An 18,628-nucleotide genomic window follows, 5' to 3' on the forward strand; every position below is an offset into this window, starting at 1 on the left:
CCAAAATGTCTTTATCCTGAGCCTTAATGAATGTTAGCTTTATCAGTTTTTCTTGTGGATCTCACATCTGACTCATACTGAACTTATGATCAACCAATACTTCTTAAATTTCTTTAAAATATGCTGTTTAGAAGCTGTATGTCTCTCAGTCTGTCCTTGAATTGTTGATTTCTTAGACCCAACTACAGAATATTACATTTGTTTCTGTTACATTTCATTCTTTTACAGTTACTTGCTCCAACCTGTGGGGGAGTTATTGTGCTCTGTAAAACTGTCAAAGTTTTTCCCTGGCAAGACTATCTGAGCTTGCCATTTAGAAGCAAGGTACGGTAATGACAGAAGGGGTGGTTGCAGTGCAGAAGTTGCTGACGTAAATAAGCACCCCTGTTCTTTAGGTCCTTTTTCTGTCTCCCATGCTATTCCTTCCTGATTTGAGAGCATCAGGAAAATGCCTTAAGCCACTTTCTAGGAGGTAAAGCATAGAGTAACACTGTCCAATATGGTAGCCACTAGCCACATTTAATTAAAATTAAATAAAATTTTAAAATTTAGTTATTTAGTTGCATCAGCTACATTTCTCAGTACTCAATAGCCATATGTGGCCAGTGTCTACTATATTAAACCACACAGATATGGAACATTTACATCACTGTACAAAGTCCTATTGGACAGTGCTGGCATGAGAATGCTTATTACCTCTGCCTGACCCCATGTACTACTTAACCATGAATTTATCACTGCCACTGTGCCATACTGTCAGTCAACCTTTGCCATTTTTAGCTGGCTGCCTTTCTCACGATGGTTAGAGGGGGGTATGTCACCATCTCTAACCTTCCCCACTAGCTTTAGGAGTGGGTGAGAGAAAAAAGTAAATAGCTGTGGTCCAGCCTGAACCCTGCTCAGAGCCCTCAGGCTTCCAGATGAGGTCTGAGCCCAGCACCCTAGTGAGGAGACTGACTGAACCAAGATTGTCTTGTTCCAGACAGGTCAGCTAACCTCCCTCTTGTACAGAGTCTTTCTTCTTATCAGCTTAAGCAAGGTTGGGGGGCGTGGGGACATGTCACCCTTCTGTAAACAAAGGTAATATTATTCTCCACTTACTACTCTCTATCCACCTAATCTCCCTCGGGAACTACTCTGCCTGCCTGCATTTCAGACCTACCTATCTGAACACCTATTGACCTAAGTCTTCAACCTGGCAGTAGCCTCTAATTGCCTTCAAACCCAAGCTACTTTGACATGCATCGCAGGAGCTATCACCTTGATACAGCTTCCTGAGGCTTGCAAGAAGGAGTGGCCCATGGTCTGGGGATAGTGCTAGGCCCAATGGGTCACCCCAAATGCGGACAGGGATTGATGTAGCCTGCCACTGCCTGAGTCATTCTCTCAGCACCTCTGAGCCTGGGGGTGGAAGGAGAGGGGACCAGAGACCCAGAGGGTAAGAAGGCCTTGAGGCAGGGGTTCCACTCACAAGGTGAAGGTGCACAGAAATGGGAAATCCCAGGGAGATATGCTATCTTATTGGCTCCCACTAAACCCAAAAGGACCTGGGGTTGCTTTGGTCTAAAAGACAAAGATAGTTTTTGCCTGTGCTTTAAAAATGGTCCTTGGGGGGCTCTTAAAAGCACTTATGCAAATACATAATTTACCTAGTTAATATCATCAGTCCACAAGTATGATTTTTAGAGCAGACACTCAGGAGTAGGTGGGAGATGAGCTGTGATATAAAAACATTTGAGAATCACTCTTTAAATATACTGGTTTTAAAACCACTGGTCTGAAAGCAGCTCCACTGAGATTTAGGTACAATAGTGGCTGCTTCTGGTCACTTAGCACCTTGAAGTATTCCTGTGGAGGTCATTTAGATTCATTACAACATGGGATGGCAGAACTAGAAAAGGCCTTCCAGACTGGCTAGTACAATGGCTCACAAATCTTCCTTGGCATGAAAACCACCTGGAGGGCTCTTTAAAAAGTTAGATTCCCAGACCACTGTCCATACTATGTGTCCCTGCTTTGCCACAGACTTGCTCTTTGTCATTTCCCCTTTCTGGGACTCACTCTGTCTAGCCATAGAATGAGTAAGTCTGACTAGAAGACCTTCCTCTAAGGCCCTTTCCATTTTAGGTGCCATAAAGGTTTTCCATTTTTATTTTTAAAATATTAAGATATTTTAGTTGGGGTTCTTTAATATCCTATTAGCTCTTACAAGTTTTCTCCTTAGAAAACTTGGGACTCAGTTTTGGCAATGGGCTATATTAAATCTGTTAAGTGAGATTTAGTCACCTCCAAATTTCATGTCTAATTAGTACTCCCACTATCCCCCAGCTAGTAAACAGACTCAGGGAGAAGGGAACAGAGTCCTCCTTTGCAAGGTCCTTCTATACCTACCTCGCTCACAGCCAACAGAGCAAGGAAGGCAGAGTTACCACTGGTGGTGTTACTCACACAAAGGGAGAGTTCACTGCTACCACATTTGGTTTCAAATCTGAAATCTGTCCAGGGCTTCAGACCACTGAAGCACATAACCCATGATATGCTAAAGAACAACATCAACTTAAAAATGAACCTAGGGATTGGCCTAGAAGCTTGACATAAACAAAACCAACTGACCCATACTGATGGCCTTATGCAACTAGGTCTGGAAGTCAGCTCCAAGGAAGCCAGGCAGCAGAGCCAAATGAAAGTAGGAAGCAGGCCTGATGAGAATCAGGCAGAAACTAAGGGAAATTGGGCAAAGGCCTTCTTTATTCTTATAGTGATCAATCAGGAAGAGAGCTGAGAGATGGGCCAATAAACCTAAGGTCACGGATTTAATACCAATTAAAAGCAGGCTATAAATAGGCTGGGGGCTCTAGGTCATGAAGCAAAGCACGTGAAAAAATAGGGGATGGTTCACTGTAGACCATTCCCATTGTTGGAGATGACTCCCAGCATATACCTTACTAATAGAGGGTTAGGAGTATCATTTCCATTCAGAGAAAGATAAGCTCCTTGGTCCTTTTTGGGTTGGTTTTCTTGAAAATACTGAAAAACTTTGAAAAAACTTCAGGGGAACTCTCAAGTCTATTTTCCCCCAGTCATGCTGTGTGTCTAAGGGGAAGGTACAGTTGGGATGAGGCAGAGGAGGGTGTAAAAGACTAAAGAAGACCAGGGGTGTAGCCTTTCAGAAGAAATCTAAGGTCAGTACAAGTTGGGCAGTCTGTTACCAGGATATTTGACTCTATTGAGCAGAGTAGAATAAACAGTTGATTCACTTGGCTGAACTCAGGACTAAGGACTAGGCTATAAGCTCCCTGAAGGCAGTGTCTAAGTGGTACAATAACGATGAACACTGATTTTGTGTACATATTGATTTATAAGTTTATAAGCAACTCATAAGCATTGCCTCACTTTATACACACAACAGTCTTCAGAGGTAAGCAAGAATATGTCATCATCCCATTGTGTATGTAAGCTAACAGAAACTCAGAAAAGGCAAAAAGACATACATTCTCAATAAGGATTAACATGTAGAGGAGGCTCTCTCCTTCACTCCTGCCTCCCTCAATCCCTTACCTATGGTCCTGGGCAGTATACTTGAGGAGCTCAGCCAACTGTAAGGGATACTTGCAGATCTTCTGCACTGGCGTCAAAAGGAAACCGTCAATAGCAATGTCGATCATCTGCTGCAAGAGGCGACAGGCCTCAAAAAAGTGCTGGTAGCGGCTGTCCTTCATCAGTTTGGAGAGCTCCATACAGGCGTCCAGGTGGTTGTTACAGTACTCAGAATATATCCAGAATCCATCTTGCTGTGAGCAGAGGAAAGATAGAGAGAAAGGGAAAGGCTACTGAGGACTCCAAAAGAAGTTCTGGAGAAATGGGAAAAGAGACCCTCTACTTATGTAGAAATACAAAAATGATAATGTCAATCTTTCCTACATTGATTCATAATTTAATAATAAAGAAATTATTTGGGAATTAGACAAACTGTAAAAATTCATATATAAAAATAAATAAAAGAGACCTTCAAGATAGCGAAGGAGTAAGACATGGAGATCACCTTCCTCCCCACAAATACATCAAAAATACATCTACATGTGGAACAACTCCTACAGAACACCTACTGAACGCTGGCAGAAGAGCTCAGACTTCCCAAAATGCAAAAAAATCCCCATGTACTTGGGCAGGGCAAAAGAAAAAAGAAAAAACAGAGACAAAAGAATAGGGATGGGACCTGCACATCTGGGAGGGAGCTGTGAAGGAGGAAAAGTTTGCACACACTAGGAAGCCCCTTCACTGGTGGGAACAGGTGGGGGAGAAGCTTCAGAGCCATGGAGGAGAGTGCAGAAACAGGGGTGCAGAGGGGAAAGTGGAGAGATTCCCGCACAGAGGATTGGTGCCAACCAGCACTCACCAGCCTAAGATGTTTGTCTGCTCACTCACCGGGGTGGGTGGGAGCTGAGAGCTGAGGCTCAGGCTTCGGAGGTCAGACCTCAGGGAAAGGAATGGGGTTGGCTGTGTGAAGACAGCCTGAAGTGGACTAGTGCACCACAGCTAGCCAGGAGGGAGTCTGGGAAAATGTCTGGACCAGCTGGAGAGGCAAGAGACCACTGTTTTGGGGTGCACGAGGAGAGGGGATTCCTGCTCCTTGTGCCCACAGAGGGCAGAGCACCACCTAAATGAGCTCCAGAGACAGGAGTGAGCCGCAGCTATCAGATCGGACCACAGAGACAGGCATGGACCGTTAACGCTGCCGCCACTGCCACCAAGAATCCTGTGTGCAAGTGCAGGTCACTACCCACACCCCTGTGGAAGCTTGTGCAGCAAACCATGGCCAGGGTCCCACGATCCAGGGACAACTTCCCCGGTAGAACACACGATGCACCTCAGGCTGTTGCAATGTCATGTCAGCCTCTGGTGCTGCAGGCTCACCCCACATTCTAATTCTGACTACCGTACTCTTCCCTCTCCCTGGCTGGAGTGAGCAACAGAGCCCTAATCAGCTGCTGCTTGAACCCACTCCTGTCTGGGTGGGGAACAGACACCTGAGGGTGGCCTACATGCAGAGGCAGGGCCAAAACCAAAGCTGAACCCAAGGAGCTGTGTGAACAAAGAAGAGAAAGGGAAATTTCTCCATGCAGACTCAGGAGCAGTGGATTATATCCCCACAATCAACTTGATAAAACCCTGCATCTGTGGAGTAGCTGAATAGACAACAAATGTTCCCAAAATTGAGGTGGTAGACTTTGGGAGCAACAGTAGACTTGGGGTTTGCTTTCTAAGTCTGATTTGTTTTTGGTTTTATGTTTCTCTTAGTTTAGTTTTAAGTGCTTGTTATCACTGGTGGATTTGTTTATTGGTTTGGTTGCTCCCTTCTTTTATTTTAAATTTTTAAAATACTTTTATTTTTAATTTTTTTTCCCTTTTTGTGAATGCGTGTGTGTATGTATCTTTGTATGATTTGGTCTCTTTAGGTTTGATGTCATTTGTCCTAGGGTTCTGTCTGGTATTTTTGTTTTGTTTTGTTTTTCTGTTTTTGTTATTTTTGTTTTTTTGGTTGTTTGTTTTTTATGTGTGTGTGTGTGTGTGTGTGTGTGTGTGTGTGCACGTGGGTATGTTTCTTTGCCTGATTTTGTCTGTTTAGTTTTGCTTTTACCATTTGGTTTGGGCTTCTACCTGTTCGGTTTTTTTTTTCCTTCCTTTTCTTCCAAGCTGTGTGGCTGGCATGATTTTGGTGCTCCAGCCGGGTGTTGGGCATGAGCCTCTGAGGTGGGAGAGCCAAGTCCAGGACATTGGACCACCAGACACCTCCCGGCCCCATGTAATATCAATCAGCAAGAGCTCTCCCAGAGACTTTGTCTCAACACTAAGACCCATTCCACCCAACGGTCAGCAAGCTCTGGTGCTGGATGCCCCATGGCAAACAACTTGCAAGACAGGAACAAAACCCCACCAATTAGCAGAGAGGCTGCCTAAAGTCATACTAAGTTGACAGACACCACAAAACACCCCACTGGATGTGGCCCTGCACACCAGAAGAAGAAGATCCATCGCCACCAACCAGAACAAATGCACCAGTCCCATCCACCAGGAAGCCTACATAAGCAAATAAACCAATCTCACCCACTGGGGGCAGAAAACAAAAATAACGGGAACTACAAAGCTGAGGAAAAGGAGACCCAAAACACAGTAAGTTAAACAAAATGAGAAGACAGAGAAATATGAAGCAGATGAAGAAGCAAGGCAAAAACCCAGCAGAACAAACAAATGAAGAGGAAATAGGCAGTCTACGTGAAAAACAATTCAGATTAATGATAGTAAAGATGATTCAAAATCTCAGAAATAGAATAGAGAAAATACAAGAAATGTTTAACAAGCACCTAGAAGAACTCAAGAGCAAACAAACAGTGATGAAGAACACAATAAATGAAATGAAAAATAATCTAGAAGGAAGCAATAGCAGAAAAACTGAGGCAGAAGAATGGATAAGTGAGCTGGAAGATAGAATAGTGCCAATACCTGTGGCAGAGCAGAATAAAGAAAAAAGAATGAAAAGACAGTTCTGGGGCAACATTAAATGCAACAAAATTCAAATTATAGGGGTCGCAGTAGAAGAACACAAAAGAAATTGTCTGACAAAATATCTGAAGAGACTATAGTCGAAAACTTCCCTAACATGGGAAAGGAAATAGTCAATCAAGTCTAGGAAGAGCAGAGAGTCTCATACAGGATAAATCCAAGAAACATGGCAAGACACATATTAAGGAAACAATCAAAAATTAAATACAAACCAAAAATATTAAAAGCAGCAAGGGAAAAGCAAAAAATAACATACAAGGGAATCCTCATAAGCTTAACAGCTGATCTTTCAGCAGAAATTCTGCAAGCCAGAAGGGAGTGGCAGGACATATTAAAAGTGATGAAAGGGGAAAACCTACAACCAAGATTACTCTACCCAGCAAGGATCTCATTCAGATTTGACAGCAAAATTAAAACCTTTACAGACTAGCAAAACTTAAGAGAATTCAGCACAATCAAACCAGCTTTACAAAAAATGCTAAAGCAACTTCTCTAAGCAGGAAACACAAGAGAAGGAAAAGACCTACAAAAAAACAATTAAGAAAATGGTAATAGGAAGATACATATCGATAACTACCTTAAATATAAAAGGATTAAATGCTCCAACCAAAGGACACAAAATGGTTGAATGGATACAAAAACAAGACTCGTGTATATGCTGTCTACAAGCAACCCACTTCAGACCTAGGTACACATACAGACTGAAAGTGAGGGGATGGAAAAAGATATTCCATGCAAATGGAAATCAAAGGAAATCTGGAGTACCAATACTCATATCAGACAAAATAGACTTTAAAATAAAGTCTATTACATGAGACAAAGAAGGACCCTACATAATGATCAAGGGATCAATACAAGAGAAGATATAACAAGTGTAAATATTGATGCACCCAACATAGGAGCACCTCAATAAATAAGGCAAATGCTAACAGCCATAAAAGGGGAAACTGACAGTAACACAATCATAGTGGGGACTTTAACAACCCACTTTCACCAATGGACAGATCATCCAAAATGAAAATAAATAAGGAAACACAAGCTTTAAATGATACATTAAACAAGATGGAATTAATTGACATTTATAGGACATTCCACCCAAAAACAACAGAATACACATTCTTCTCAAGTGCTCATGGAACATTCTCCAGGATAGATCATATCTTGGGACACAAATCAAGCCTTGGTAAATTTAAGAAAATTGAAATCATATCAAGTATCTTTTCCAACCACAGTGCTATGAGACTAGATATCAATTACAGTGAAAATGCTGTAAAAACTACAAACACAGGAAGGCTAAACAATACACTACTAAATAACCAAGAGATCACTGAAGAAATCAAAGAGGAAATCAAAAAATACCTAGAAACAAATGACAATGAAAACACATTGACCCAAAACCTATGGGATGCAGCAAAAGCAGTTTTAAGAGGGAAGTTTACAGCAATACAAACTTACCTCAAGAAAAAAGAAAAATCTCAAATAAACAACCTAACTTTACACCTAACGCAATTAGAGAAAAAAGAAGAACAACAAAAAAACGTTAGCAGAAGGAAAGAAATCATATAGATCACATGAGAAATAAATGAAAAGGAAATGAAGGAAACTACTGTTTCAATATAAGCAAATCAATCAATGTGATACACCATATTAACAAATTAAAGGATAAAAATCAAATATCAATAAAACTAAAAGCTGGTTCTTTGAGAAGATAAAATTGACATACCATTAGCCAGACTCATCAAGAGAAAAAGGGAGAAGACTCAAATCAATAGAATTAGAAATGAAAAAGGAGAAGTAACCACTGACACTGCAGAAATACAAAGGATCATGAGAGATTACTACAAGCAACTCTATGCCAATAAAATGGGCAACCTGGAAGAAATGGACAGATTCTTAGAAATGCACAACCTGCCGAGACTGAACCAGGAAGAAATAGAAAATATGAACAGACCAATCACAAGCACTGAAATTGAAACTGTGATTAAAAATCTTCCAACAAACAAAAGCCCAGGACCAGATGGCTTCACAGGCGAATTCTATCAAACATTTAGAGAAGAGCTAACACCTATCCTTCTCAAACTCTTCCAAAATATTGCAGAGGGAGGAACACTCCCCAACTCATTCTACGAGGCCACCATCACCCTGATACCAAAACCAGACAAAGATGTCACAAAGAAAGAAAACTACAGGCCAATATCACTGATGAACATAGATGCAGAAATCCTCAACAAAATACTAGCCAACAGAATCCAACAGCACATTAAAAGGATCATACACCATGATCAAGTGGGGTTTATCCCAGGAATGCAAGGATTCTTCAATATACGCAAATCAATCAATGTGATACACCATATTAACAAATTGAAGGAGAAAAACCATATGATCAGCTCAATAGATGCAGAGAAAGCTTTCAACAAAATTCAACACCCATTTATGATAAAAGCCCTGCAGAAAGTAGGCATAGAGGGAACTTTCCTCAACATAATAAAGGCCGTATATGACAAACCCACAGCCAATATTGTCCTCAATGGTGAAAAACTGAAACCATTTCCTCTAAGATCAGGAACAAGACAAGGTTGCCCACTCTCACCACTATTATTCAACATAGTTTTGGAAGTGTTAGCCACAGCAATCAGAGAAGAAAAAGAAATTAAAGGAATCCAAATCGGAAAAGAAGAAGTAAAGGTGTCACTGTTTGCAGATGACATGATACTATACATAGAGAATCCTAAAAGTGCTACCAGAAAACTACTAGAGCTAATCAATGAATTTGGTAAAGTAGCAGGATACAAAATTAATGCACAGAAATCTCTTGCATTCCTATACACTAATGATGAAAAATCTGAAAATGAAATTAAGTAAACACTCCCATTTACCATTGCAACAAAAAGAATAATATATCTAGGAATAAACCTACCTAAGGAGACAAAAGACCTGTATGCAGAAAATTATATGAAACTGATGAAAGAAATTAAAGATGATACAAATAGATGGAGAGTTATACCATGCTCTTGGATTGGAAGAATCAACATTGTGAAAATGACTCTACTACCCAAAGCAATCTACAGATTCAATGCAATCCCTATCAAACTACCACTGGCATTTTTCACAGAACTAGAACAAACAATTTCATAATTTGTATGGAAACACAAAAGACCCCGAATAGCAAAGCAATCTGAAGAACGAAAAATGGAGCTGGAGGAATCAGGCTCCCTGACTTCAGACTATACTACAAAGCTACAGTAATCAAGACAGTATGGTACTGGCACAAAAACAGAAATATAGATCAATGGAACAGGATAGAAAGCCCAGAGATAAACCCACACACATATGGTCACCTTATCTTTGATAAAGGAGGCAAGCATACACAGTGGAGAAGAGACAGCCTCTTCAATAAGTGGTGCTGGGATAACTGGACAGGTACATGTAAAAGTATGAAATTAGGACACTCCCTAACACCATACACAAAAATAAACTCAAAATGGATTAAAGACCTAAATGTAAGGCCAGACACTATCAAACTCTTAGAGGAAAACATAGGCAGAACACTCTATGACATAAATCACAGCAAGATCCTTTTTGACCCAGCTCCTAGAGAAATGGAAATAAAAACAAAAATAAATAAATGGGACCTAATGAAACTTAAAACCTTTTGCACAGCAATGGAAACCATAAACAAGACCAAAAGACAACCCTCAGAATGGGAGAATATTTTTGCTAATGAAGCAACTGACAAAGGATTAATGTCCAAAATTTACAAGCAGCTCATGCAGCTCAATAACAAAAAAACAAACAACCCAATCCAAAAATGGGCAGAAGACCTAAATAGACATTTCTCCAAAGAAGATATACAGATTGCCAACAAACAGAGGAAAGAATGCTCAACATCATTAATCATTAGAGAAATGCAAATCAAAACTACAGTGAGATATTATCTCACACCGGTCAGAATGGCCATCATCAAAAAATGTAGAAACAATAAATGCTGGAGAGGGTGTGGAGAAAAGGGAACCCTCTTGCACTGTTGGTGGGAATGTAAATTGGTACAGCCACTATGGAGAACAGTATGGAGGTTCCTTAAAAACTAAAAATAGAACTACCATACGACCCAGCAATCCCACTACTGGGCATATACCCTGAGAAAACCATAATTCATAAAGAGTCATGTACCAAAATGTTCATTGCAGCTCTATTTACAATAGCCAGGACATGGAAGCAACGTAAGTGTCCATCATCGGATGAATGGATAAAGAAGATGTGGCACATATATACAATGGAATATTACTCAGCCATAAAAAGAAACGAAATTGAGTAATTTGTAGTGAGGTGGATGGAGTTAGAGTCTGTCATACAGAGTGAAGTAAGTCAGAAAGAGAAAAACAAATACAGTATGCTAACACATACATATGGAATCTAAGGGGGGAAAAAAAGGTCATGAAGAACCTAGTGGTAAGACAGGAATAAAGACACAGACCTACTAGAGAATGGACTTGAGGATATGGGGAGGGGGAAGGGCAAGCTGTGACAAAGTGAGAGTGTGGCATGGACATATATACACTACCAAACGTAAAATAGATAGCTAGTGGGAAGCAGCCTCATAGCACAGGGAGATCAGCTCGGTGCTTTGTGATCACCTAGAGGGGTGGGATAGGGAGGGTGGGAGGGAGGGAGATGCAAGAGAGAAGAGATATGGGAACATATGTATATGTATAACTGATTCACTGTGTTATAAAGCAGAAACTAACACACCATTGTAAAGCAATTATACTCCAATAAAGATGTTAAAATAAATAAATAAATTAATTAAATTAAATTAAAAAATATAGTGATCGGTCAGAGGTTCTATTTCTGGTAGCTGCAGAGTAAATAGTTTTAGATAAATCTTACCACTGAGAATAGTTAGAAAAGATTGAAAAATATAATAAATTTGTGTTTGAAAGAATCACATCATCCGGAGCCTCAAATTGTCTCCATAGAATATTCCTTAGGAATACACTTTGGACTATTCAGGGGTAAAGAGTAGTGATGTATGCAAGTTAAACACAAATGGCTGAGGAAAAAACATATACGTGTATGTATGTGTATGTGTGTTTGTGTGTGTGTGTGTTTGTGTGTGTGTGTGTGTACATGTAGAGAGAGGGGAGGAGGGGTTAGGAGAGGGTGAGCACATTCAAATGATCCATCAAAATCAGTAGAATTTTTTTTTTAATTGGGGTATAGTTGTTTCACAATGTTCTGTTAGTTTCTACTGCACAGCGAAGTGGAGTTTCCTGTGCTATACAGCACGTTCTCATTAGTTATCTATTTTATACATATTAGTGTATATATGTCAATTCCAATTTCCCAATTCATCCTACCACCACCTTCCCCCTGCTTTTTCCCCTTCGTATCCATATGTTTGTTCTCTACATCTGTGTCTCTATTTCTGCCTTGCAAACCGGTTCATCTATACCATTTTTCTAGATTCCACATATATGTGTTAATATACGGTATTTGTTTTTCCGTTTCTGACTTACTTCACTCTGTCTGACAGTCTCTAGGTCCATCCACGTCTCTACAAATGACCCAATTTCCTTCCTTTTCATGGCAAGTAATATTCCGTTGTATATATGTACCACATCTTCTTTATCCATTCATCTGTTGATGGGCACTTAGGTTGCTTCCATGACCTGGCTATTGTAAATAGTGCTGCAAGGAACATTGGGGTGCATGTGTCTTTTTGAATTATTTTCTCAGGGTATATGCCCAGTTGTGGGATTGCTGGTTCATATGGTATCAAAAAAACAAACAACCCAATCAAAAGATGGGCAGAAGACCTAAATAGACATTTCTCCAAAGAAGACATACAGATGGCCAAGAGGCACATGAAAAGATGCTCAACATCACTAATTATTAGAGAAATGCAAATCAAAACTACAATGAGGTATCACCTCACACCGTTTAGAATGGGCATCATCAGAAAATCTACAATAAATGCTGGAGAGTGTATGGAGAAAAGGGAACCCTCTTGCACTGTTGGTGGGAATGTAAATTGATACAGCCACTATGGAGAAGAGTATGGAGGTTTTTTAGAAAACTAAAAAATAGAATGTTAATATTAGGTGAATCTGGGTAAATGGTATACAGGCATCCTTCATTTCATTGCACTTCACTTTACTGCACTTCACAGACACTGTGTTTTTTACAAGTTGAAGGTTGGGACAATCCTGGTTGAGCAAGCCTATTGGCGCCATTCTTCCAACAGCATTTGCTCACATCATGTCTCTGTGCCACATTTTGGTAATTTTTGGAATGTTTCAAACTTTTTCACTATTACTATATTTGTTATGGTAATCTGTGATCAGCCATCTTTGATGTTAATGTTGTAATTGTTTGAGGGTGATACAAACCTCACCCAGGTAAGAAGGTGAATGCAGTGTATAAATGTTGTGTATTCTGACTGCTCCACTGTTCCTCCATCTCTCTCCCACTGCTTGTGGCTCAGTATTACCTGAGACACAACAATATTGAAGTTAAGCCAATTAATAACATTACAATGGCCTCTAGTGTTCAAGTGAGAGGAAGCGACATATGTCTCGCACTTTAAATCAAAAGCTAGAATAATTAAACTTAGTGAGGAAGGTATGACAAAAGCTGAGATAGGCTGAAAGCTAGGCCTCTTGTGCCAAATAGCCAAGCTGTGAAGGCAAGGGAAAAGTTATTGAAGGAAATTAAAAGTGCTACTCCAGTGAACACACGAATGATAAGAAAGCGAAACAGCCTTATTGCTGATATGGAGAAAGTTTTAGTGTTCTGGATAGAAGATCAAACCAGCCACAATATTCCCCTAAACCAAAGCCTAATTCAGAACAGGAATCTAACTCTCTTCAATTCTGCAAAGGCTGAAAGAGGTGAGGAAGCTGCAGAGAAAAGAGTGAAGCTAGCAGAGGTTGGTTCATGAGGTCTAAGGAAAGAAGCCATCTCCATAACATAAAAGTGCAAGGTGAAGCAGCAAGTGCTAATGTAGAAGCTGCAGCAAGTTATCTAGAAGATCTAGCTAAGATAGTAAAGGAAGGTGGCTACACTAAACAACAGATTTTCAGTGTAGACAACACAGCCTTCTATAGAAAGAAGATGCCCTCTAGGATGTTCACAGCTAGAGAGGAAAAGTCAGTGACTGGCTTCAAAGCTTAAAAGGGCAGGCTGACTCTTTTGTTAGGAGCTAATGCAGCTGGTTGATTTTAAGTTGAAGCTAGTGCTCATTTAGCATTCCGAAAATCCTGAGGCCTTTAAGAATTATGCTAAATCTACTCTGCCTGTGCTCTATAGATGGAACAACAAAACCTGGATGACAGCAAATCTGTTTACGAAAACATGATTTACTGAAAATTTTAGGTCCCCTGTTGAGACTTCCTGCTCAGAAAAAAATTCTTTGCAAATATTACTGCTCATTGACAATTCACCTGGTCACCTAAGAGCTCTGACGGAGATGCACAATGAGATTAATGTTGTTTTCATGCCTGTTAACACAGCCCATGGATCAAAGAGTAATTTTGACTTTTAAGTTTTATGATTAAGAAATACATTTTTAAGGCTATAGCTTCCATAGACAGTGATTTCTCTGATGGATCTAGACGAAGCAAATTGAAAACCTTCTGGGAAGGATTCACCATTCTAGGTGCCGTTAAGAACATTCGTGGTTCATGGGAAGAGGTCAAAATACCAATGTTAACAGGAGTTCAGAAGAAGTTGATTCCAACCCTCATGGATGACTTTGAAAAGTTCAAGATTTCAGTGGAGGAAGTAATTGCAGATGTAGTGGAAATAGCAAGAGAAGTAGAATTAGGAGTGGAGGCTGAAGATGTGACTGAATTGCTGCAATCTCGTGATAAAACTTTAATGGATGAGAAGTTGCTTCTTACAGATGAGCAAAGAAAGTGGTTTCTGAAGATGGAATCAACTTCTGGTGAAGATGCTGTGAAGATAGTTGAAATGACAACAAAAGATTTAGAATATTACATAAACTCAGTTGCTAAAACAGTGGCAGGGTTTGAGAGAATTTCCATTTTGAAAGAAATTCTGCTGTGGGTAAAGTACTGTCAAACAGCAGTGCATGCTACAGAGAAATCATTCATGAAAGGAAAAATCAATTGACACAGCAAACTTCATTGTTTTAAGAAATTGCCACAGCTACCCCAACCTTCAGCAACCAACACCCTGATCAGCAGATATCAACAACGAGGCAAGACCCTCCACCAGCAAAAAGATTATGACTTGCTGAAGGCTCAGATGGTGGCTAGCATTTTTCAGCAACAAAGTATTTTTAAGTAAGGCATATATATTGTTTTTTACACATAATGCCTTGTACACTTAATAGACAACAGTATAATGTAAACATAACTTTTATATGCACTGGGAAACCAAAATATTTGTGTGGTTCACTTTATTGTGGTGGTCTGGAACCAAACCTACAACTCTGAGGTATGCCTGTATGGGTACCCTTTGTACTGTTCTTATTTTTTTAGCTTTTCTGTAAGTTTGAAATTATTTCCAAGTTTTACAAAAATCTCTACTATTTTTTGTATACATTGTTCAGTACTCATTCAAAAATAACCTGGTGCATGAGAATATAAGACATGAGCAAAACCTAAGAGAAATAATAGAAAATAGAAATTGGTAGACCAAAAATATCAAGTTGGAGTTATTACACATGGACTTTAAAAAAACTATTATTAAAAAAAAACTAAATAGGCAAGCCATACATATCAAAAGAAATCAGAAAAACACATACCTAATAAAGAACTTGCATCAATGTATAAAAAAAAATACTAGAACTTAATAATAAAAAGACAAGTAACCTAATTTTAAAAATCAGGCAAAATAGTACACTAAAAGGATGATACACCATGATTAGGAGGGACTTATCCTAATCCAATTTACCATGTTAACAGATTAAAGGAGAAAAACCATATGATTATTTTAATAATTTCAATAAGCATTTGATAAAATACATTTATGACAAAAGCCATCAGCAAACCAGGATTAGAAAGAAATTTCCCCAATTTGATAAAGGGTGATCATGAAAAACTTAAAGTTAATATTCTTAATAGTAAATGCTGAATTTTTGTCCCTAAAAATCAGGTACAAAACAAAAGATGCCTGCTCTTACCACTTCTAGTTAACACTGTACTGAAGGTCTTGGCTAGTCCAATAAGACAAGAAAAGGAAATAGGAGTCATACAGATTGAAAAAGAAGAAATAAAACTGCCTTTATTTAGAAATGACATGATTGTATATGTATACAATCCTAAGGAATCTAAAAAAAAAGAAAAACCAGACCCAATTAGTGAATTCAATAATGTGTCAGGATTCAAAGTCAATACAGTTGGTCCTCCATATTGGCAGGTTCTGCATCTGTGGATTCAACCAACTGCAGATGGAAAATATTCAGAAAAAAAATCTAGAAAGTTCCAAAAAGGAATACTTTGTTTTGCATGCCAGTAAAAATTTATATAGCACTTACATTTTATTTACAACTATTTACATAGTATTTACATTGTATTAAGTATAATAAGTAATCTAGAGATGATTTAAAGTATATGGGAGTATATGCATAGGTTACATGCAAATATTATACCATTTTATATAAGGGACTTGAGCATCTGTGGATTTTGGTATCTGCAGGGTGTCCTGGAACACATCTCCTGCAGATACTGAGGGTCAGCTGTATAAAAAAATGAATTGCATTTCTATATCATAGCAACAAACTATAGGAAATTGAAATAAAATTACAATTTATAAAGCAGCAAAAAATTAATTACTTAGAAATCAATTTTTAAAAATAAGATCAAGACCTATACAAGTGAAAACTAGAAACAATGCTGGGAGATTTAATGTAATCCTAATCAAAATGCTGGAAGAGTTCTTTTTTGTTGTTGTTGTCCTTGCTTTTTGGTAGAACTAAGCAAGCTGATTCTTCCCACACCCCCAGTTTTACCCAGAAATAATTGACATACATCACTGTATAAGTTTAAGGTGTACAGCAAGATGGCTTGCTTTACATATATTGTGAAATGATTACCACAATGTTTATTTAACTTCCATCATCTCATATAGATAAAATAAAAAGAAGAGAACAAAATTCTCCTTGTGATAAGATAAATTTATATAGAAATACAAATCACCTAAAATAGCCAAAATTGTTTTGAAAAAGAATGAATTTGAAGGACTTTACCTGCTTTCAAGACTTGCTGTGAAGCTACATTATTCAAGACAGTGTGACAAAAAAAATTGTAACTATGTATGGTAATAGATATTAACTAGATTTACTGTGGTGATCATTTCACAATATATATAAATATTAAATTATTATGTTGTACACCTGAAACTGATATAATGCTATATGACAATTATATCTCAATTAAAACAAGAAGAAAACACAGTGTGGTATTACCATATAAATAGTCACATAGATCACTGGAACAGAATAGTGTTCCTAAGAATAGAACTACACATATATGATCGATTGATTTTTGACAAAGATGCCCAGGTAATTCAATGGGGAAATTAATAGTTTTTTCAACAAAGGTGCTGGAACGACTGAATATCCATATGGAAGCAAATTAACCTTGAACCTTATTTTGCACCATATATAAAAAGTACCTCAAAAATGATCATAGCCTAAATATAAGAAATAAAACTACATAATTTCTATAAGAAAACAGGAGAAAAGCTTTGTGACTTTGGGTTAGGCAAAGATTTCTTAAATAAGAAACAAAAAAACATGAACCATGAAAAAGTAATAAATTGAATTTCAACAAAATTAAAAGTTTATGTTTTTCAAAGACAATGTTAAGAAAATGAAAGACTAAGCCACGACTGAGAAAACCTTTGAAAATCACATATATGACCAAGGACTTGCAAACAGAATACAGAAATAACACTTGGAACTAAATAGTAAGAAAACAGACAACCCACATGGGCAAAAGACAAGGACACTTCACCAAAGGTTTTATACAGATGGCAAATAAGCACATGAAAAAATGCTCAATACCATTAGCCATTAGAGAAATGCAAATTAAAACCACAATGAAATGCCACTACACACCTATTAGAAAGACTAAAATTAAAAATATTGATAATACCAAGTGCTGACAACCATGTGGAACAACTGCAACCCTTATATATTAGAAGTGAGAATGCAAAATGATACGGTAACTTTGGAAAACAGTTTGGCAGTATCTTATAAAATTAAACAAATACCTACAATGCAACCCAGTAATCCCACAGATGGAAACAACCTAGTAAACAACCCAGATGTCCTGGAATGAACTGGTGAATGAGTGGTATATCCACACAATGGAATTATCACTAAACAATAAAAAAAAAAATAACCAATTACTAATACATGCAAAAATATGGATGGCTATCAAAGAAATTAAGTGAAAGAAGCTAAACAAAATATCACTATTGCATTATTCCATTTATATGACATTCTAGAAAAAGCAAAATTATGGTGACAGAACGCAGATCAGTGTTTGCCAAGGGCAAGGGTGAGAGCAAAGACTGACAACAAAGGGAGAACATTAGAACTTGATGAAGTGATAGAAATGTTCCATATCTTGATTACGGTGGTAGTTACACAACTATATGCACTTGTTAAAACCCATCGAAGTAGACATTTGGTGAATTTTATTGTTTGTAAATTATACCTAAACAAAGATGATAAAGAATGAAATCCTAAAAAAAAAATAAATCCTAGAACTGAATTAAAAGAGGGTAAACAATCTAATATTTTTAAAAAGGCAAACTAATACATAAAGAAGGATAATACACCATGATTAGGTAGGGTTTATCCCAGCAATACAATGTTCATTTAACATGAAAATTATTCAAACCAAATTCACCACATTAACAGATTACAGTGTAAAAGCATACGATCATTTCAATAGATTAGTGGTTCTTTTTTGTCCCTCGGTACAGTTGACAATGTCTGGAGATATTTTTGGTTGTCACAACTAGGAGGGTGCTACTGGCCTCCAGTAGATAGAGACCAGGAATGCTGTTAAACACCCTACAATGCACAGGG

The 18,628-nt window shown here is 38.2% G+C and overlaps 1 protein-coding gene across 4 annotated transcripts in view; it reads right to left on the reverse strand.

Annotated features, from left to right (window-relative positions):
- ARHGEF9 (Cdc42 guanine nucleotide exchange factor 9) overlaps positions 1-18,628 on the reverse strand; it is a 210,561-nt gene that overhangs the window by 58,599 nt on the left and 133,334 nt on the right. For all 4 annotated transcript variants that reach the window (XM_061178455.1, XM_061178452.1, XM_061178454.1 and 1 more), the window contains one exon: positions 3,559-3,791. In XM_061178455.1, the coding sequence (XP_061034438.1) occupies positions 3,559-3,791 (233 nt within the window). The remainder of the gene's footprint in view (positions 1-3,558; positions 3,792-18,628) is intronic.

This window comes from Eubalaena glacialis, chromosome X, assembly GCF_028564815.1.
Source record: "Eubalaena glacialis isolate mEubGla1 chromosome X, mEubGla1.1.hap2.+ XY, whole genome shotgun sequence".
NCBI lineage: Eukaryota > Metazoa > Chordata > Mammalia > Artiodactyla > Balaenidae > Eubalaena > Eubalaena glacialis.